This window comes from Alexandromys fortis, unplaced genomic scaffold (assembly GCF_014885135.2).
Source record: "Alexandromys fortis isolate MF-2015 unplaced genomic scaffold, M_Fortis_MF-2015_v1.1 scaffold_3, whole genome shotgun sequence".
Taxonomy (NCBI): Eukaryota; Metazoa; Chordata; class Mammalia; order Rodentia; family Cricetidae; genus Alexandromys; species Alexandromys fortis.
In genome coordinates, this window is record NW_026067909.1 from 26630509 (window position 1) to 26652872 (window position 22364).

General features: G+C 49.8%; 1 protein-coding gene across 1 annotated transcript in view; it reads right to left on the minus strand.

The window, feature by feature from the left end:
- Arhgef10 (Rho guanine nucleotide exchange factor 10) overlaps positions 1–22364 on the minus strand; it is a 70684-nt gene that overhangs the window by 9716 nt on the left and 38604 nt on the right. Inside the window, exons 18-26 of the mRNA XM_050136507.1 lie at positions 16547–16662; positions 15882–16009; positions 15653–15753; positions 14038–14159; positions 12987–13073; positions 11449–11675; positions 10765–10922; positions 6775–6917; positions 868–1042 (exon numbers count right to left, since the gene is read on the minus strand). Coding sequence (XP_049992464.1) covers positions 868–1042; positions 6775–6917; positions 10765–10922; positions 11449–11675; positions 12987–13073; positions 14038–14159; positions 15653–15753; positions 15882–16009; positions 16547–16662 — 1257 coding nt within the window. The remainder of the gene's footprint in view (positions 1–867; positions 1043–6774; positions 6918–10764; positions 10923–11448; positions 11676–12986; positions 13074–14037; positions 14160–15652; positions 15754–15881; positions 16010–16546; positions 16663–22364) is intronic.

A 22364-nucleotide genomic window follows, 5' to 3' on the forward strand; every position in this document is an offset into this window, starting at 1 on the left:
CTCTCTCTCTCTCTCTCTCTCTCTCTCTCTCTCTCTCTCTCTCTCTCTCACACACACACACACACACACACACACGGCGTCTGGTCTGAGTGTGAATCAGTCACATAACTCACAGCTTCCTGAACAAAGCACCGCACAGCACCCCACCCTCCCACCAGAGCCCATCTCCCGGCTACCGATGCACACTGTGAGCACTGTCCAGCAGCAATGCCCAGACTAGGGTGACTGGCTTGCCTGTGACCCACATGTGAACACCGTCTACACAGCACATCTGCTAACCGGCGACCAGCTCACCTCACTACCCAGCGCTTCCTTCCTAACATCAGCCATTCCTGTGCTCTCCATCCCCACTTTCTGTCATACTCTCCCTGCAGCCTGGTAGGCGGGACCCTGAGAACAAAGGGCAGGCAAGACGCACTCAAGCCTCTCCCTGCAGGATCACTCTCCTCATATCCACCCTGGCATGGTCTCTCCCCATCCCTGTCCAGTCTTCAGTGACTTCCTGCAGGACTACGAAGTTACCTTGCCTTGCCTCTGGCACCACCATCAGATCCATTGTGGCCATTAGTGAAGCCTTTAACACAGTCACAGACAGGCTGCATAACTGTGCATACAAACTACACATTTATATACACTGCCCACACACTAACTCACGCTAGGTAGCACACACAAAGGCTGTGCACCTACACGTGTGGGACATACGTGAATAGCCAGGGTCCATGGACTGCACTGGCTGTATGTGCACTAGCCGCGGCTGTCCCTGTTGTTCCTTCAACTCTGCTGCCCTCTTCCCTTTCTTCTGAGGTACCTGGCCGCAAGCTGTACATGGGAGAGTGACCCTCGAACCCTACCTTCCTCGGAGAGTACCTGGCAACATGCTATGCACGGGGGCATCAATGTTGACATCCTGCAGGTGCTTCAAGGTCTCCGTGTGGAAGAGGCGAAGGGTAGACCCCGAGGTGAAGGCAATCCAAATGCCAACACCAGCCACAGCCATGTGGGAGATGACCATCCCTTCATCTTGGTGGGCCTCCAGCTGATTCTGAGGAAGCAGAGGAAATGAGATGACACAGAGTATTAGGGGTTCAGCCAGAGCTGACCACAGTGCTGGGGGCAACACAACGTTGTGGTAACACAACGGAGCTAGGCCGAGTCACTCGTGAGTGTCGTGGGGTCCAGCTGGGGCTCACACTCATGACTGTGACAACGCTGATCTCCTACTCACAGTCACAGAGTAGCATCTGTGGATACGACACTTGTGGCACGTCCCTGAGCAGGGAAAAGTGCGTCACAGAACATGGTGCGGCCTCCCATCTACCACAGCACCTCGACAAGCTGAGCAAACAGCTTCACAACATGAAAGGGGCTGGGAAGGGATGGCTGCTGGTCCTGGTCCCCAAGGAGACATAGCTCAGTGAACAGCCTGGTAAGAGGGTGGTGGGAAGCAAAGCTGTGGAGACCGAGGAGAAAGCTGGTCCTTCTCCTACAATCCCGGCAAAGACATAACACAGTCGCGGGGCCGCCTCTCCTGAGGCCTGTCTAAAGCAGGCCGTCCTGTGGGATCCCATTCTCGCACTGGAACCCCAGGACAATACTACACTGCACAAGGCCCAACTGGCAACAAACAGCTCTGCAGTCATCTTGAGACCAGCGTGTGTGTGTGGGGGGGGGGTGGCCAAAGCCCAGGCAGGGTGCAGTGAGAAGGTTAGGAAATTCACCTGAGAAGGTCAGGAAATTCACACTAAAGATCAGTCTTGTGGGGTTCTCTTAATTTGAACTTAAAATACCCCCCAAGGGAGCAAAAACCTAGCTCTGTGTCCTCAGAGAAGAGAGAGGAGAGAGAACCTGACCCCTGCCACAGAGACAATAGACTTGCCAAGGTCATGGAACCTCACACCCTCACAGAGGCTCCCTGACGGGTTAGGCTGAGCTACACCCAGCATTAACTGGATCTCATTTCAATGGAAGATTCCAGGGCAGGAGTGCTTTGCTTGTAAAGGGCTGGCAGAGCCCAGGTCAGGAGCTGTGTGGGAACGTCTCCTGACCGTGTCTCCTTGGCCTGGTTTTCAGGCTGCTTGCTGCAGGCACACACAAACTAGATTGATTTTTAGATATTGATCTTGCACACTCTGACCCTGTTGAATTTTTTTTATCTGTTAGTGATGTTCCAGATTCCTTAGGGATTCTAGACCCAAGACAATCTCTTAGCAAATTCATATCCTTCTTTCAACCCAACGCCCACTCAGTCCATCCCCAGCACCTCTGGTAAAAGCAGCCAACTCTGTGTGGGCAGAAGAGGAGGAGGTGGGCCTCTGTGCACCCTTCATTTCTCATGTACACAGTTGCTAAGCTGACACTCACCATTCTCTATGTGCCCTGAGACACCAGTATTGGACTGGTCCTAGACTTCTCTGTGGGCTCATGCCGAGCACTGTGTCTGACGTTCATGGGATGGCCCCTGCGACAGGTCTTCCTCTGATGCCTTCAGAGAATAGAACATGGGGCTGGTGTTGCAGCCCCTCCCCCCCAGGGGTTGTCTGCTTTACCCTGAAGCTCAGGCTGCATACTGGGATACTTCCTGGAATGCTGAAGAAGGCTGATGCCCAGGCCTGTGCCCTGAAGTATTAGCGTGGTCTTTAAGGTTCTAAGAGGATACACACACACACACACACACACACACACACACACACACACACACTACAGTCAGGATCACTGGAGGAAGAAGCCTCATCAACAGATACCCCTAACCTCATACATAATAACTTCTTGCCACAACACACACCTGTACATCACTGTGATTTAACACACAAAGAAGCGGGAAACTTCCATACAGAGCTGTGATCCAGACAGGAGGAATCCATTCACCAGCCCAGGATCCTGCAACTGCTCTGCACCTGAGACAGCTGGGGTGCCCTGAGCATGATCCAGTGCCAGGGGCTAGAGAGGGAGGTGGCTTTGAGTAAGGACAAGCAAGGGACATGGGTTTGGGAGGGTCAGACTGCTATGTGTACTGTTCTCACGGGCCAGACAAGGTGACTCCTGCCCAGCTTCCCAGGTCTGGAAATGCACATCAACCTCCCCATAGCAGCTGCACTGCCAAGCCTGAGGTGGAGGACGAGGCAGGACATGTCGTCTTGTATTACTTGTAGTGCTGAAGGAGCCTTCCCTTCTTGATGTTTGCCCAGTGTTCATACTGGGTGCGGAACGAGGCCCTGGGGTGAGGGCCCATGGCCTGACCCACAGATTTAGGGAGACACAAGACTTAAACATTACAAGGCTAGTCTAAACCTGGGCATGGGTGTACCATGCCTGCTGAGGAGTGGGCAGAAAAGAGCCACCAGAGCTCCACAGCATCTGACACCGCCCCATGGCTGGACACAGCCAGGATCTGCTGTATGGTACCTGGTAAGTGGCAGGTATGGAACGGTATTTAGATGCCAGATGAAGGGCCAGAAGACACTGGCTCAGTTCTGCACTGCTGTGCTAATTATCATAGGAAGAAGCGTGGTTGAAGACCACTGTGATGCTGCTGTGTTACCGCCCTATCTGATCATTCTGTTTATCTGAGTTTAGTAAACAGCACGGTGGAAACACAGGGGCAAGGAAAGCATCTTTATTTATTTATTTTTGGAAAGCATCTTTAGAGTTAAGCAGCTCCAGCAGTGAAGCTGTAACTCTACCCCATGCAACTGTGAAGTTAGCATCTACCAAACCCCAGAGAAGTCATCCTGTTCCTAAAAAAGGGATAAAAGACAAGAAGGAAAGCCCGGAAAGAGAAAAGACGACGAGGGGCTGGAGAGATGCTCTGGGATTGAGAATGTATACCACTCTTGCAGAAGACCCACCACAACTCCAGCTCCAGGGGCTCTGACAGCTGTTGGAGGAGGCTGCTAGATAGTTCCCGGCCACTTAGCCCAGAAATAATCACACAGAAACTATACTAATTAATCACTGCTTGGCCCATTAGCTCTAGCTTCTTATTGGCTAATTCTTACATATAAACTTAACCCATCTCCATTAATCTGTGTATAGACACGTGGCTGTGGCTTACCGGGTAAAGTTTCGTCCAGTGTCTGTCTCTGGTGGGGCTACACGGCTTCTCTCTTACTCCACCCTTCTTTCTCCCAGCATTTAGTTTAGTTCAGTCCCCACCCCCTCGGGCCTACCTAAGTTCTACCCTACCACGGGCTCAAGACAGTTTTCTTGATTCATTAAAGGTAATCACAGCATACAGAGGGAAATCCCACATTAGACACCCTATTCTGGTCCCTGTCAGTACATACACACGTGTATACAGAAAAAAAAAATAAAAGGTGGAGAATACAGTTCCTCCACTACGTGACCATCAGCACTAGGAGTTCCCCACAAGTGTCCCTGAGAGGCGTTCTGCTCAGGGCTGCCAGGATACAGACCCCAACCACGGACACCCTGGCCTACGAACATTCCCATTCAGCCCTGCAGCAGCTGTCGAGATGCCTCAGCTTCAGAACCCCCTGTGCAGGAAGGCAGCTCCCTCCAGCAGTAGCACCCCCACTCCAGCTGGGTGAACACAGGTTGAGGTCCTGGGCTGCACCCACATCTCAGCTGTGGCTGCCCACAAAACAGGAACAGCATGAATCTCACTTACCCAAAAGAGCAGGTTTTGCTTCTCTCTATAAATGTGTTTAGTTATTTTAGGCTAAAAACTGCCTAGAGGGGCCAGGGCTTAGATCTGGGGAGGCTCTACTCTTGGAGCACTGGTGACCTCAGCGCTGTGCCTGTCTGGAGCACGAGACACCATAAAGCAGAGAGGGAGCATTGCCTTACCTTGGAAGCCTTCTAGGGAAGGCTGCTGAGCACCCCTGGCAGTTTTGGGTTTCGTTTACAAATGATGATGATCATGCCATTTGGGGGGGAAAAGTCTTAAAATAGTGGCATCATGCCTCAGTGTAAAAACAATGGACGACGAACAAAGCATTAAGATTTCGGGGACAGCAGCTCCAGTGTGCTGTGCTAGATGCAGGCATTCCCCTCCACCAACAAGCATCCCTGACTTGGGCCCAGGAGAGAGTTTCTGTGACACACAGTTGGGCTGTGGGTGGGCCCTGTGCTATTGCAGATACAAAATCAGCAAGGCGGCATTGCTAGTCATCAAGACAGCCCGGTGGAACAAGGCGGCATAGGGTTTGGAACTTTCTAGGAACATTATTTACGAGATGGTGTCACTGGTACCTACAAGGGCTGGGAGGAAGTTGCCATGGTACCTGTGACTGGAAGGGAAGCTCTTATGACAACAGTGGCTCTCAGGTGGATACAAAAGTAACCAAGGTTACCATGAAACTATGGGGGGAACATCTGTCCATGTTTCCCTCTGCCTTTCCTGTGGCCAGCTGGCAGGCTGGGTCTTGGGAACACAGAGGAGCCACCCCTTAAGAGAATCAGAACAGACACTGCTAGAGTGGCATACTCCGTCACCCCAGCCCTCGGGCTCAGGCAGCAGGATCTTCAGTTCAGGGTCAGCCCGGGGGGTGGGGGGTGGGGAGGGTAAAGTTATCTCTCACTGCAGTCCTAGGGAGAAAGTTCGGAGCTTGGACGTGCCAGGAAACACAGTGCCCCGCCTGCACCTTTGCCCCACGTGGAAACATCCTGGTTCTAACTGAGCCTCACCTCCTGACCCTTGAACTGCCCTGGGAGTCTGCAGGCCTGACACAGCATCTGCATTGATGAGCTCCATGTCACAGGGCACACTGCAATTCACAGCTCTTGAGATGGGAGCACAGTCAGGCAGCTGAGAGCTGAACATGCATGAGGCCCTGGATTCCATTCCCAGTACCAAAACCACCCTGAGTTCTCTATACCTGGAGCTTAAATCCCACTCTGTCCTGAGGTGACAGAACATGCCACCAACATACGTCCTGAAATAGATGTCTGAGCGACGTCTAAAAATGTGACAAGTGAACTCTTAGCAAAGGGCCTGAGGCCCTGCCCTGCTCTGTTGAGCTGGCAAACTCCACCAGAGATGCAAATGTTTCCAGGAGCTAATAGCAATGGCAGTTTGGTCTGCAGATTTCTGAACAGTCATTCGAACATACCAGACTAAAGAAGCCCCGCCCCAAAGACAAACACTTGTCACCTCTCGTATGACACGTAAAGGCAATTCTGTGACAGGATTGCTTTGTTGTTGATCTTGTGCTGTTTTGTTTTCTTGAGACAGGGTTTCTCTGTGTAGCCCTGGCTGTCCTGAGACTCACTCTGTAGACCAAGCTGTCCTCTGCCTCCCAAATCCCTATTGGCAACTTCTGGTGTCTGGTATCTCGGGAGAGGCACCCTCCCTAGCACAGTGGGCCCCACACCAATCCTGCATTTTTCCCTGAGAGTTTATGGCTTCTCCTTTTGTTAAAATTCTCATAAAGAGGGAGTTTGGGGTTTAGGAAGCCTGGATTGGTCTCCTGAATATCCTGCGAGTCCGTCCTTCATCTCAGGAACAATCCCCCAACCAACTGATGAGAAATGGCACTCCAGCCAAGCGCTGATTTTCCACGTGTTCCTGAGGGCTGTTCATATCGAATGTATTTTGAAATCAATGTTTCCACCACTAAGCAGGTAAGCACAGAGTGAGCATGCCCCAGAGAAGAGGTTAGAAAATGGTGAGATGAGTTTTCTAGTTAATCATATCTTTCTAAGCAAAAAGCCCCAGAATGCACCCTGTTCCTGCCATTCACACTGTAGAATACCTGTGTGGCTGGGACACGCCCTGTCTGCAGCAGGCAGCAGCAGATTCATGACAGCACTCACCTCTATAGTGTGTGTCTCCATGCTGGCCATGAACACCTGTCCTCCCGAGGCTGCCCACAGTGCACCTTCCACCAGGAGAAGGCTTCTGACAGGCAGGACACCCAACTTGATCACTTGCTGGGGTTCCGAGTTCCAGGATCCATCTTTAAAAAAATTTTTGTTTTAGTTCCTTGCTGTAGGATAATGCTCTTGCACACTGCAAAGATTTGTCACTTGTATTAGTTTAATAAAATGCTGACTGGCCAGTAGCCAGGCAAGAAGCACAGGCGGAGCGACCAGACTAGGAGAATTCTGGGAAGAGGAAAGGCAGAGATGCAGTTGCTACCCAGACACAGAGGAAGCAAGATGAGAGATGGCCTCACTGAGAAAAGGTACCAAGTCACATGGTTAAACATAGACAAGAATTATGGGTTAATTTAAGTTATAAGAGCTAGTTAATAATAAACCTGAACTAACAGGCCAAACAGTTTATAATAAATATAAGCCTCTATGTGTTTCTTTGGGAATGAATGGCTGCGGGACAAGGTGGGAAAGAAACTTCTGTCTACAGTTCCTCTAAGCTCAGGTAACTGTGCATGGAGAGAGAGAGAGAGAGAGAGAGAGAGAGAGAGAGAGAGAGAGAGAAGAGAGAAACAGAATGCTACACCTCGCTGCAAAACCACAAACCAAGTACCAACTGTGACCACAATGGTTGTATTCAACATGGAGTATTTAGGGGTCCAGGAACCAGCCCTGGCACACAGCGCCCATAGCGTGTGGAAGACACAGAGGACAGCAGGTAGGACGGGACCACCTTCCTATGGCATGTCTCTACCTGGCTTGTCTCTAGACACATTCCTTGCTTTCTGTAAATTAAGTATCGGTTTCTTTATCTATAAGTTTCTTTATCTATAAGACTTGAAACTTGTTTCAAGAACTAAAAATGAGACAATACACATAAACACTCATTGCAGGACCCGTCGCGTTTCCACAGATCCTGCTGCAATACAGCAGTAATGCGTGAAGTGATCAGTTGTCAGAACGACCGCATCAATTTCAAAACATCCTACAATGGCGAGGAGAAGGTGAAAAGACCAAACAAAACTAAGCCGAAGGCCCTGCTCTTCTACTGTCTTCCTCCCTGACCCCCAGGAAGCCAAAGCTGTATTCCAGAGATGGGTAATGAGTTCTACCATGACTTAAGTGAAGTGTGAATCAACAGCATAGCGACTGTAAAGACTGAAAATGAGATTTAATGCGAATTAAAGTAGCTGATGTGGCTATCCTCTAAGTATCTAATTGTTCATTCATTAAGCCCCAGGATTCCAATGCTAATTACATCATCAGTGTGACTTCCCTGCCATCAGAGTTCTCTCAGCTCGGAGGAAACAAGGTTTCCCTCGCCTGCTCAAACATTCATACAAACAGACATCCCACGTGGTACTCACAGCCCTTTACAGCACTGTGGCCTGTGCCTGTGATGGAACGTGTGTGTGTTCAGAGTAGACACACTGTCCTCTGATGTTCACAGGCTCCTAAAAGCATGGCATGGCGTAAGAACACAGACCTCTGAAACAAGACAGAGCTCTGTCTGCAGGCTGCCAGAGGAGTGTGATGTTGCTGACCACAGTATGGCTCCTTTGAAACAGGAACTCCAAGATCAAAGGTGGGATAACCCACTTTAGATATTTTACTTTGGTTAAAGTTCGACTTCCAACAATCAGCCTCTGTTTTCTGGCCACCTAAGCAAGTTCTCTTTTCCGTAGATACTGTATTCTTGTCTCCCTGGAAGGGCCTTGTACAATCTCACTACTGAAAGTGTTGTGAATCTGGGCCAACTCTTAGGACAACTTCTACCTAATAAGGCACCTGCACCACAGACAGACTTCATACATGAGCTAACAATACTGATAACCCCAAGTCTTCACAACCTGAAACATTCCCATCAAGTCCCAGGTTTCCAAGGCCCACTCCAAAGCAGCAGAACCTTCATCAGGCAAGGGCATAGTCTCTGATCAATCACATCCTCCACTGCCAAGAACGGAAGAACAACAGGCTGTGCGTGGATGCTCGGGCCACCTTGCTCTCTACCACCCAGGCCTGCCGACAGTGTGCAGGCAGTGTATACACAGTGGAAAGGCTGCAGAGACAGTGGGACTATATACAGCCACTGTGGGTCATGATGCATACTGCACACTACACCACAGAGCTGGGCTGGCCAAGCCCAGGGATGCACAGCCATGAGGATTAATCCTCCAAGCAACTGACGTACAAGAAGGAAGAAAATCAGAAGGCCAAGGGACAGGATCAACGAAAACCACCTGGAAACCTTAAAGAAAGGGCATCATGGATAGGGAAGTATAGAACAATATAACAACAATCAGAAAATTCGACAAAAGGAAAAATATACAAAAACTGCTGTGCATTGTGCATGTGCCTTCTCTAAGAAGGGCAAGCAAAGAAAATAAATAGAGTGAAACCAAAATACCCGTAAAAGCAGATGGAATAGGAAAGGAACTCTCAGCCTTTTAGTGGAAGAAAGGAAGGGGGGCATGGCTCAGCGGCCAAACTTCTGTTCTACATGTAAGCACAAGGTTCAGCTCAGTCTCTAGCATATTAGATAATACAGTAAGGCCAAGCAAAATGGCAGCATGCTATAAAGAAGTCACTATGTAAGTTTTAATACTATAATGTTTATTCAAAAGTTCACATACACTCAGAGTAATGGAAAAACCACCTTCTGAAATCAACTACAAAGGCCTGCTGCATCCCCCTGAAATCACCTCCCTTCAATATTCCATGCAATGTAGTCTCAGCCAAGGAGGGGCCTGAAGAACACAGGGTGCAGGGGTGGACAACAAGACCCAACACCAGTGGACAAAGGTCCAGAGCTCCCCAGTCTGTGTTCACCATTGGCAGTATTCTGCGGGTGGTAAGGAGCTCACCAGCCATTTTGAAAGCTCATTAACAACTATTCAGAAAGCACTGGCAGACATAGAGGGCGGCATCAGGGCAGGAAACCCCACCCCCCATTTTGGTGGCAGTGGTTCTGAGACTCCTTAGGAAATACAGAGGGTCAGAAGGCTTTGGATGCATATGCATAGGGCCTGAGGCCAGGTATGAGCTGCAAGGCCAGGTGTGCAGGCTCTAGGGCAGCCCTGGGCATTTGGTGAGCATGCTAGCAGGAAAGGGTCAGCCTCTGGGATTCAGTCTGGCACATCTGTATTATATGCCAGGCTGAGAGACTGGGGAGAAAGCTTGGCTACCAGCCGTGCAGCAGCAAGGGCAGTCCCTTGCTGTGGAAAAAAATCATTTGCACAAAGCAACCACTGAAACTCATGAGAAAAGCCATTGAAAGCGACGGTATCATACCCAAAATGCGGCAAGTTCCCGAAGTCTGAAGAACAGTGTGGGTTGCTATATTCTCTGCTGGGAGAACCAGAGACGGACCAGAAAGCCAGGGAGGTGGGGGGTCTACAGAGGGGAGCATGGGACCTGGACAGGCCTCTTTTCATCTTTACCAGAGTCCTTTAGGACTGGCAAGTTATAAACACTGCCATGCTGAAGGCCTGGGGCCTGAGGGCACACACAGGGGCTGGGTACCTCTGAGGTGGGAAGGACCAGGCTTAGTGTTTGAGGCTCTGCAAGGGCAGGTGAGGCCAGTCACAAAGGTGCCATATGGAAGGAGCAGAGACGGAGAAGCCAACCCTAGAGGGCTACTGCCGCCCCCATGTGAAAGTGGGCCTGAGGGAAGGAGGAAGGCTCAGGAAAGCATGGCAGAGTCTAGAGTGCCCATGAGCACTAGAATGGGCCTTTAAGGCTGGCCTGCATTAATCCAAGTCACTGTGGAACAAGAAACCCCTGGGAACCAACTTTAAAAAAATCCCATGGTGCCCATCAGTGCCTTATGGGTAAGGAGCAAGTCACACAGGTTTGGAACTACGAGTGATGAGCATCATGGGAGGGGAGTCCGATTCCTAGCCAAGGTCAGGGCTGAGTGTGGGAAGTTACCTGGAGCCTTGGTGTAGCTGGCTACTGATCCATTGACCAGGCCAGCATACAGGCCTTGTGGGGAGCAGGCCAAGCTCATGACGGTGGACTTGTCAGGGGTGTAGAAGTGCTGAAGCCTCACTTTCTTGCAGCCCTGACTGCTTTTGTAGATGGAAATGCTGCAAAAGAAAAACACACGTTAGCGGTCCCATGTGAGCCCTGTGAGAAGCCTGGTGCCTCCGCATCATCAAATGGCAGTGCCCTCCCCCTCAACTCACACGAGCTACGTTTTAAAGAACGCCTGCCGTCATTCTGATATCATTCTTAGAGCTTAGAGAGAAATTCTGGAACATAATTTATTTTCTTCGTATAGATTTTGTAATGTTAGTTTAATTCGTCATTAAACAGTATCAATGTTCCAAATGATTACAGCGTAAAATATTGGTGCTTCATTCCCAAACTGAAGACGTGGTATATTTTTAAGAAGGATTAATAAAAACCAATCACTTGGGAGGCAAGCTGTGGGGAGCTTCCCCTTCATCTCTCATCATAATAATTGCCATGGGTGTGGCTGACTGGTGACTAGAGACTGCTGTGACTGAGGAATCCCCTCCCCACTCACATCTTACGTGGCTCACACTGCCCCACGTGAGGGTGACCTGTCTTGCACTGAGGACAGTCCCTAAAGCAGTGACTGTTTCCTACCTTCCTTCTTCCGTGCCCAGGCAGATGGTGGGCACATAGGATGTTCTCGGGGCCGTGGCCTCTGGGTCGGTGGCTTCGCTAGACTCCTGGGGCTTCGACTCCTCCGCGGGAATGTACACCATGCACAGGATGCGTGACTCCACATTGAAGCACTCGATGACTTTGGGGTTGGAACCTTGAAAGGAGACGATGGCGACCTGGCCCATCTGATTGCTACAGCTTCCGATCTGAGACAGCGTGTGAGAGGGAGAAAGAGTGTGAGGTACTGCTTCCTTCCGGGACTGCTAAATCAGGTCAGGCATGATCCTGGAGATGCAGAACCCTGACCTACAAAGGTATTGATTTTCATGTGCCCATCACACTCAGAAAAAGCAAATCAAGTTAAAGGATGCCTAACAGAGTCCATTTCTCTTTTCAGCGTGTTGAATTTGGCTTTTAAATTTTTCAAAACCATGAACACAACTTTATTTTGCAAGTGAAAAGAGTACACATCGGACAGCAGACACCATCCTTCGCACAACTGCACGGGCCTATTCACACACTCATTTTACAAAGTGCCAGAGAGCAAATTAGCGGCAGTGTTAAGTAAGCTGGCACGACGGTGCAAGAGCTCTCAGCCTCGGTGAAAACAAGCCTTTCAAAGAGGCGGAAACGGAAAAGAGCACAGCCCAAGCAGGCCATCCCGGGAGCACAGTGCGTGCTGCCAAGCAGCTCCGGGAGCCCCATGAAAGCATACTAAGCTCCCCACAGCTGACAGTCTGGAGGGAGCCTGACCCCTGTGGACAGACAGCAGGCTGGTTCCCCTACTCAGCTTCCCTCCTGCCTGGAGCAGGCTGCCATACCTCCCTGCCTCTCCTGCATGTATTCTATGCAACAAGGAAGCAACCCCCTCTGACCCTGCTGGAAGGAGGCCAAACCATCAAGTCCCTGTTTGGGGGAGAGAGGGGGGGGAGAGAGGGAGGGAGGGAGGGAGGGAGGGAGGGAGGGAGGGAGGGAGGAGCTACAAATCTGCTCAGCAGGAAATTATAACCCAGAAGAAGTTTAGCATCTCTGTGGGTCCCTAGGCAGCTCAAACACCGGCTGGCACACTAGGAGCAGGGCTGAACAGGAGCCCTGGCTGTCAGCTTAGAACCATGTATACTGAGAGGGGCAAAGGGAAAGGCAGGAAGCCAGGGAGCCAGTTCCAGCAAGTTCCTCTGGTGAGCGAGAACAAGAAAGGGCTACTAATACTGAGTATTGCTGAGAGCCTAGATATTGCGTAGAACCAGCTCTGTTTAACCAGGACTCCAGTGTTCGGGAAGAGGAGGAAAGTCAAGGTGGTGAGACACTGAGGTGGAGGACATGCGGCTCTCCTCACAGCACCTAAGGGCTTTGTCTCGGGTCCTCGATGGTAAAAGAATAAAAGCCAATATTTGAATTCCTAAGTCTGCACCTCACAGGAAGGTTCTGTTTGGAAACCTGACCGGGTATTTTCTGGCGAATGCCCCCAGCAGTTCTTTCTCAGCCTGCCCTAAAGATAAGCAAAGAGCCTTCCTTACCCACAGGAAGCCACGTGCTGCGGAGGGCGAAGCTGCTTGGCTGTCGTTGCTTAGGTAAGGCTCGGGGTTATAAGCTGCACACTCGATCTACAATGGAACACAACACTGTGGATTCAAAATGTCTTCCATCGTAGCTGGCTGAAGCGCGGGCCTGGCCCACGCATATGAACAGCCAACTGTGGAAGTCTCACGAGTTCATTTTGCAGACGTGAATTCCCAAGGAGGTTTGGTCTTTTGTGTTTTTATCTTTAGAACCCCTCAACAGTGCTGAAAGCCAACTGGGCATGCCAAATCAGCCAGGAGGACTAAGCCAGGAGCAGGACACCTGACGTGTGTCCACCGGCCTTCCTGACACATGTGCTGTGTGGTTTTGCAGGGCAGGGGTTCTGAGGCTTCTAAAAGTGTGCCTCACTTGAGCCAGGGTCAAGGCAGCCCCCACGAAGTGGATCAGAGGCCAGGAATAAGAGAGAGTTAACAGTGTCAAGTTATTTCTTAAAAAAAGGTATAGGAGCCGGGCGGTGGTGGCGCACACCTTTAATCCCAGCACTCGGGAGGCAGAGGCAGGCGGATCTCTGTGAGTTCGAGGCCAGCCTGATCTACAAAGGGAGTTCCAGGACAGGCTCCAAAGCTACAGAGAAACCCTGTCTCAAAAAACCAAAAAAAAAAAAAAAGGTATAGGGCCTTGCCAAAGGCATTGGGCCTCGGTGCCTGAGATGAGGACACAGTGGGCACTTCAGTGAGAAGGAGCACACGACATCAAGAAGATAAGGGCTTCAGAGTCCTGGCCCTCTACAGAAAGGGACTGCAGAGCAAGCTGGAGCACCACAGAAGAGGCTGGAGCACAGCGGGCCAAGGCCTACAATAACCTTAGCGCCGGCTACAATAACCTTAGCAGGCCACACAGTTGGGCTGAGCCTCACTGGTGGGCTCCCAGCAAGACCCTCTCCAATACTGGTAATACATTTATCTCCTCTCCAGTAGCACTAACAGGGTGCGACACCAGCGCTCCCCAGTAAATCCTCTGCAAAAGCAGGTACTACAGGGCCCTCACCTTGAACTCTGGCTGCTTGGCCACCATCACAGGCATGTGTCCCACCAGGAGAGGGTGCGTCTCCTTCTTGGCTAGGTTGCCATCGTCGTCCACACAGAACCATCCCATGTGGTTCTCCTCCTCTGTGGGCACATTCAGAGAGAGCAGAGCTGAGCTGGGGGTGAATCTGAGTGCGTCCTCCTGTCTCAAGAGCTGCACCCAACAGTCCATGGCTTGTGAGCAAAAGCGATTTTATCTCTGGAAGCGACACTGCCTTTCCCTCGCTGGAGGTGGGGGGAGGTGACCTCTCACTGCTGCGGCCTAATTTGTAACATCATGGGGCCTCCCACTCCGGATCTGCTCCTGAACTGCACGCAGCAGCAGTGTGACGGGCCGGGGCCACCCCACAGGCCTGGATCCTTCAAGAAGCTGAGCTGGTCAGACTCAGTGAAAAACCCCTAAACATGAAGGCATAATTTGCTCCCAAAGAAGATGGACATCTTAGCTTTGAGTCAAAGCAGAAGGGAGCTGACCACCATGTTATTTCACAAGGGGACATCCCCTGGATTATGGACACCAGAGTGAAACCCCCCCAGGAAAGGACAGACTATGTCCCTGTCCTCACTCAGATCAGGGAGGCTCCCGTTCACAATAAAAGTCTTTCTCATTTCACTAACTCCTGCTCTCTAGGGAACCAGCAACAGCGAACTTCTATTTAATTCTTAGGTGACAGTTCAGACCGTCTGCACTTGGAAGAGGATTTCACAAATGGGTGCACACACATCTACCCACATACAGGTAAACCATCACATACACAGACATGCACACCTAAGCACTCCCTCATATGCCACATATATGCATACACATGACACCCCAGTGCAAGCTAAGAAATCTGTGTATATAAATTCTTGACAAACTACAGAGATGATCTGCCTCCCTCCCTACCTCTCATCTTTAAGTCTATATACCCACCCACCTACCTACCATCAATCTCCCATCTGTCTACCTAATTACCTATTGTCTATCAATCTATCCCCCTATCATATATCATCTACCTACCTATCATCTATCTACCTTATTACCTATTGATTTGCCAACCTACTTATCATTTATCATCTACCAACTTATCATCAATGTATCTACCCACCTACCTACTTACACAGGCTAAATGGATAGAGGAGCCGGCAAAGAGTTATAAAGCCACATCCAACCACAGTAAAACCACGGGACTTGTTTTTAGAGCTGGGGGTCCTGAGTGACAAGGTATTGATACGCTGCAGTCCCTGTCACAGGCGGTGCTAGCACACAGGCTGAGATGGTGTGTGCTTCCTGCTCCTTGAAAGCTCGCCCAAGCCAGGGTTTCAGGCTCTGGACCAGAGCTACAGCCTCAGGGGCTCACCCTTGTGCTCAACAGTCATAATATACAAGAATGTCTGATCACAACAGAAGCAACTGGTATGCTCTTGTTTAACTTACTTTTTCCTACTAAAGCTAGGCTTCCAAAACACACGAAGCTCTCTCTCCACCCTGGTTTTACCCTCCCAGGTGTAGGTAGCACCATACAACCTCTCTGGTGACTCTGAAACATCTATTTCTCAATGGCGCATGCCCAGTTAGCTTAAACCCTGTGTCTTACCAAGTGCCAGCTTGGCCATCTGCAGGCTGCTGACCCAGGACTCCTTGATGGCAGGTGTAAACGTATTGAACACAGCAGCAAAGAAAGTGGGCCGCCCTGACCTGCCAGAGGAGAGAAGCGTTCCCTTTACAGACCACACTCTGGCACGGACTGGCAGGTAATGCAATAACCCAGCCAGAAAGCACCTATGACCGAGAACTGCTAGACGTTGGTTTTTTAAGTTACTGACTTGTCCTGCTTTCCCGGGAGCTGTAACTGAATCCTGCAGCGGTCAGCGGCTCTGATTTCTTCCTCTTTCTTCAGGATCAGTCGTTGTAAGCCTGAGGTCCAATCGTGAGCTACTGACTGGTTTAAATTCTAGAGGAGAAGCATAACACGTTTATTAGGTTTTATAGCGTCTTGCTTTGTTTCATGACAAGGTCTCACTCTAACCGAGGATAGCCTGGAATTCACTATGTAGCCCAGGCTGGTATTAAATTCATGGCAATCCTCCTGCCTCACACTGCCAAGTGGGGGTGATTACAAGGATGATCCAGCACACTCTGCTTACACACACTTTTAGAAGAGAAGAAAAAGCAAAGATCTAAGCTGAAAACCCCAGGGAAACTCAATGGTATTTATGTCCCATCAGAAAAGCAAATCCCCTGCGGCTGATCATGCAGAGATGTGACTGAGGTTTGAGACTGCCGCAGGAAGGAAAGCTTCGCTGCCCCAAACAACAGAAGAGCAGTCACAGACACGCAAGTGCCCGGCTCTGGAGAGCCTGGAGACAAGCCCACGCTCACAGATCTGGAGGCTGTGAGCCCCCCCCCCCCCCCCCCCAGCCTGGAGACAAGCCCACGCTCACAGATCTGGAGGCTGTGAGCCCCCCCACCCCACCCCAAAACCCTGTACCTGATAGCTCCCTCGGAGGTTTCCTATCAGCTGTGAGATCTGCCCAACGACATTCAGGTCATGCAGCAGGTTCTGCAGATCCTGGTACAGCTGCCCTGGCCCCATGTAAACTTTGTCTGAAATGCAGAGGAAAAACAAGAATCACTTGCTTCCTGCTCAGGGAAGTGCCAAAATAAATTTTAGTTTTGCATACATACATACATACATACATATACACTTGGGAGTTACTCCTTTGCTAGTTGCTGTTTTGGTATAGAATGATGTCTTTCAGCAGCCACAGGCTGGTGTTGTGTCTCATAGGACTGCACACTGTGATGCTCGGGATGGCACAGCACTCACTTCCCTGTCATACCCAAACGCCACAGTTTCTGCTCACTGTTCTCATCCTGGCCCAGCCCAGGTCTCTGAAGTCCTCGAGTGTCCTAGCCTTCACCTGCCCACAGACCTCCCGGTCTGTCTCTGATGAATTTGACTCTCTTTTGAAGGACACTGCTGAAACATCTTACAGAATGTCTCACAGTTTGACCCACACTTTGTAAGAGAGAGCAAGACAGACAGACGGATGGATGGGGGCATGGGTGGACAAGGGAATATCATGTATTTCAGATTTTCCTTCAACTCCTAGGGAGCTGAAGCTGACCTTGAACTCTTGGTCCTCTTGCCTCTACCTCGGGATCACTAGGAGCGTAACTTGTACCACCACGCTGTACTGTGCAGTTCTGGGGATCAAACTCAGGACTTCACGCATGCTAGGAAACAATTCTGCCAATGGAGCTGCACCCCTGGTTCCCTAATTCTAAACATCATCATTAGTAGTAAGAAATACCCAGATAGCAAATTTTATCAGAATCAAATTTCTAATACCTGAGGTATCCAAAACCATAGAGCTCCCTAAGGATTTCCCCCAAAGTTAGAACATTTAGAAAGGACCAGAAATGGCTCTGTCCATACACTGGGGTCAGGAGGTGATGAGCACCCTACTGTCTATGTGTCCATAGTCAGTTCCTACCAGCCAACCCCTATAACCATGCCAACTCCACCACTTATGGAAGGTTTTGGGGCTGGGGAGGGAGGTACAAGGTGAAATTTGCAAATATTCTATGTCCAGATCCCATAGGCACATGAGTGCTGAGAGCATACCCTCAGCCTCCAAGGTCACACAGAGGCAAGAGGGATCTGAACTCAGAACTACGTCCACAACCCAAGCTGCAAACCTGCACGCTTGTCCTGTCCTTTCCCACCCTCCACCTCACGTAATCTTCCCATAAATCATCCCAGAGCCAGCCAGGGAGAGAGCTGGATTTAGAGCATGGGGCCTTGGTGTCATGGTCTCAGCAGATGGCCGCCTAGCCACAGCCGTGCCTCAGGGGTCCCAGGCTGAGCAGTGCCCAGCTGGGTTTCAGGCTCCGCTGCTAACCACTTTAGTTTCTTATGATTCTCATCACTGAAGTCTGTAAGTTCGGTGTGCCCTCTGTCCCGAGAACCACACAGCTCGTCCCAACCTTCGTTCCGTCCACTGTGCCACTGTGTCAAAGCTGGGGCACAGCTTCATAAACGCATGTCTCTCAAACACACCCTGTCTCACAGGGGACAAAGCCACCAAGATGGGAGTGGTTTCTCAGAACACAGGGCTCATTTTATCACTTTTCATGCCTTCCTGAGTTAGGTGCCTCCCAAGGATCTTGAAGTTTCACCACACGAGGAGCAAACTGTGGCAAGGCGTTATTATGAAAGTATCTGTCGCATTCTGAGACTCAGACTTTCCGGTCCTCACAGCTTGGTTAATAATACATCTTAGGCGACTGAAGACTCAAGATGGCTATGTCCTGTGTACTGGGCCTGTTTGTTTAGCGTGCTTTTAAGAGAACAAAATGTAACTATTCCTATTTGCCTTGTATTTCCCATGTAACCAACTTTTACAACCCAAGTTAATACATAGCTTTAAAATTAAGACATGTGCTCTTCCATGTCCTTGACCCAGAGGGCAGTACGTGTGCTTATGTGTGTTATGGTAATAAATGCTGGAAACACAAACAGGCTGAAAGCAACCTGATGCAATAAACTCCACCCAAACGCTGGAAGAGGCACGCAGATAAGATCTGATAGCCTTTGTTTGTTCCTGTGCTATCTAGGTCAGTAGGGTTCGTGTGTACCCCTTGTAAAACACGGTGAAGACATCTGAAAAGTGTCCCTCATTCCTTTCCCGTGGGATGCTTTCTGTGCTGTTCAGTAATAAACAGAGCAAAAGCCCTTCGTGAGGGACGCAGAGGCCCACCAGACAGCATTCAGGCAGGCACAGACTCGACTCCTACAGCAGACAAATTATAGACAGACCAGAGACCGTTAGCTACAGAGAGAGTGCAGACACAGGCAGGAAACAGGAACTCAGCCTGGGCTCTCTCTTGATTAAACTACCCCAGGGGCAAGGGCCTTGATCTCCTTTCTTCAGGAAACACTGATGAACTCTAATGACCTGAATGTCACTAATGCATTCAACGGATGTAGTCAATGTACCAGGCGCATCTACGCACACACCCTACACATCTACGGCGCACACACTGACGACATTTTCCCTTACATTATGCTTACAAATAAGATATTTTTATCTGGAAACTCATCCACTGCGTTCACTGTATAAACTTTTGAGAATAAGCTGTGAACCCAGGATTGAGATACCATAAACGCGACATTAACTTTCTTCAACATCATCTACTTTATGTTAGCTTTGCAATCATTAATAAATGTTGACTTCTATTTTTGGTAAGCAGCACTAAGAATTTCAGGACACATTTTAGATGCCTGCAACACTCTTCAGTTAGCTCACGGGCCAGGACTAGCTCGAGGGCTCACAAAATCACTCCCATCACCTGTGAGACCCCTCACACACACACCCAGAGTCACAGTGCCTCCTTGACTCTGTTCTCTACCACCACACCTTTGTCTTACCATAACCCATATCTAGCTTTAGCCCCCAAAATAGTATGATTTCATTTACACTGGTGTTCGGTTGATAGGCCCTTTTAGGAGAAACGCCTTGGTTTGGGGGACAAGTGTCCACACTGGTCACAGTTATACCCTGGGCCATCATGCCATGACAAATGTCACAGAGCAGAAGTCTGCACCAAGAAGGTGGGTCCATCCGTACCAGGCTGCCGAGGGACTCTGCTCCAGCTTCCTCACTTCCCATCTCTGAGGACAAGGTGAAGAACTAGAAAGGACACAGACTTTCTGGCAAGTGTCAAGAATCTGCCATTTGTGCTTAGATTTGGAGAGAATTCCTCCCTCCCACTCACCTCGTGAGTCAGTCGCGTGTTTAAACAGAGAATACTCTGCTACTTAAAGCAGCCTTTTTGGACTCCTGCGAGCCGGAAGCCTTATCTAGGCTCTTCCTCGAGTCTCAGATCCCTTCAAGGAAGACAAGTGATGGATAGTCAAGGCAGTGTCCTGAGCAGAGAGACCCCAGCAGGAGGGAAGAAGCTCATAGGAAACAGGAGGGATCTGAGGCGAGGTTGTTCACTTCACCTCAGACACCTGGAGATCTTCCTCAGAAGAGAAGAAACGGGGACACAGCCTACTGTGTCCTGCCCACTCAGGGAAGAAACAACAGGTCTGCACTGTGGCCACACTTTACCCAGTAGGCACTCTACCTACGGAGCCATCTCCTCAGCGATGTGTGTGTCCACACCCACACACCATCCCTGATGTGAATCTGAGGCAGGAAGGGAGGCTACGTCTTCTCGGTGATTAAAGACCTTGATACTGAGACCACAAGGGGTGTGTCCACCTCTGCCCAGCACAGGAAATGCACAAAGTGCCACCTGAGCAGGAGCAGCAGACACTGGGGACGTCGGGGCAGAGCAGCTCTCAAAGGCGACCTCCGTGCAGCAGAGAGAGCCTGTTCTCTGGCCCAAACTCCATCAAGTAAAAACACACAAGCAGAAAACTTCTCAGGGCCAGTTTCCAGCTACCTGGAGATGGATTCTGAGCATTTCAGATTTTGAGGGTTGATTCTCCATTGCAGCTGGCACACGACCGTTCCACATCTTTCCCCAGCGTTCTCACGGACACTACCCTTCCCCCTCCCCGTTTCTATGGAAATTCCTAGAACCAGTGAGAAAATTCGGGGTGTAAGCTGAATGGAATCTTATGTGACAAACAAAGAAGGGGCTGTGTGGCTGAGTCAACAGCAAGGACATTTACGACAACCTGGGTAGGAGTGTGAACTCAGACATGACCCTCTCCGAGTCTGGAAGCCGGAATATCTCTGACCAAGGGCAGAGGGTTTCCCAGGCCCAGACAAGGCTGTTCTAGCAGGGGTGGGCTGTAAATCAGAGGATGTGGGAGCAGGGGTAAAGGGAAGCAGTAAGCCGCTGGTCTCCACAGGCTCCCACATGTATTTCCCAGAATGCCCCCTGATTTTCCCAGATCTCCAGAGAATCAGCAGGAATGGGAAGGAACTGTTATCCTCTGGCACAGCAACCAGCTCCAGTCTGTCCCGGTCCTCGCCTCCACAGGGCCACTTCCCTGGACCAGGCTTCTGATAACTAAGAGCTCACTGAGAGCAAACACCAGGGTTCAGAACTGGCTTCATGTGCTGCGGGGAGGGAAGTCAAGTCCAGCCTCCTGCGTATGAGTAACTAGCTCTTCCAGAACCATTTGGCAAAGAGTTTTTACACAAGACACCCAAAATGAAAGCAGAAGAATAGGCATTACATCAAACTGAGAAGCTTCTACACAACAGAAAGTGCAATCAACTGGTAAGCCTTAGAGGACATAAAGCTAACCACATGACAGAGGATTACCACCTAGACCACATTAACAAAAATCCAATTAATCCAATCAAAAATGGGCAAATAATCTGAACAGACATTCCTAAAAATAATATACATAAGTGGCCAATGAGACCACAAAGAAAAATTCTACATCAGTAATCACTGCAGAAAGGCAAATCAAATTATACATCACCTCACACTAGTGAGAAGGGCTGTCATCAAAAAGTAAATAACAAAAGCAGGTGAGAAGTGGAGAAAGGGAATTACGGCCTGGCGCTGATGGGAGTGTAGACTGTTAGTGGAGCCAGCACAGAGGACAGCATGGAGGAGCCCCCAGGAAGCCACAAAAAGACATGCCCCACGACCTCATACCCTACCCTGGGTACACATCCAAGGGAAAGCAAGTCACAGGCCTGCGCTGGTCTCAGCACTTCTCACGAGTGCCGAGACACAGAGGCAGCCTGGGTGGCCATCAGCAGACAGCACAGGCAATGAGAATATGGTACACACACACAATGGAAAATTCTATCAATGGCACAGCGTACTGAGTTCTGTCATGGGTAGCAAAATGGATGGAACAGGAATACACTGTGCTAAATGAACTAAGCTGGACACAGAAAGATAAGCACCACATGAGGAAGGCAGAGGAGGTCCAAATACAAAGAGCTAATCCAGAGGCCGGGGCAGGGAGAGGGGAGGGAGGCTGCAGAGGAGTTGCAGACAGTGTAACTACAGTTCACAGCCTAGGGATACCTGGAAGAGAGATGACAAGAAGCCCCAAACACAAGGCAACGACAAGGAGATGGCAGCATTAAATAGGCAGAGGAGTCAGGATGGATAATATGTCAGTACTGACATGTTACATTGTGTCCCACAGTTATAATTATTATGTGTTAACCAAAAGTTGAAAGATAATTTTCAAGGCGAAGGAAATACTAAGGATCTTATTCAATCATTTTATTTTGAATTCAGATGTCAAATTATCATAATATCTGACATAAGTAAGTTAAATATAGCAACAATTCATAATAACCAGCACCAGGGGA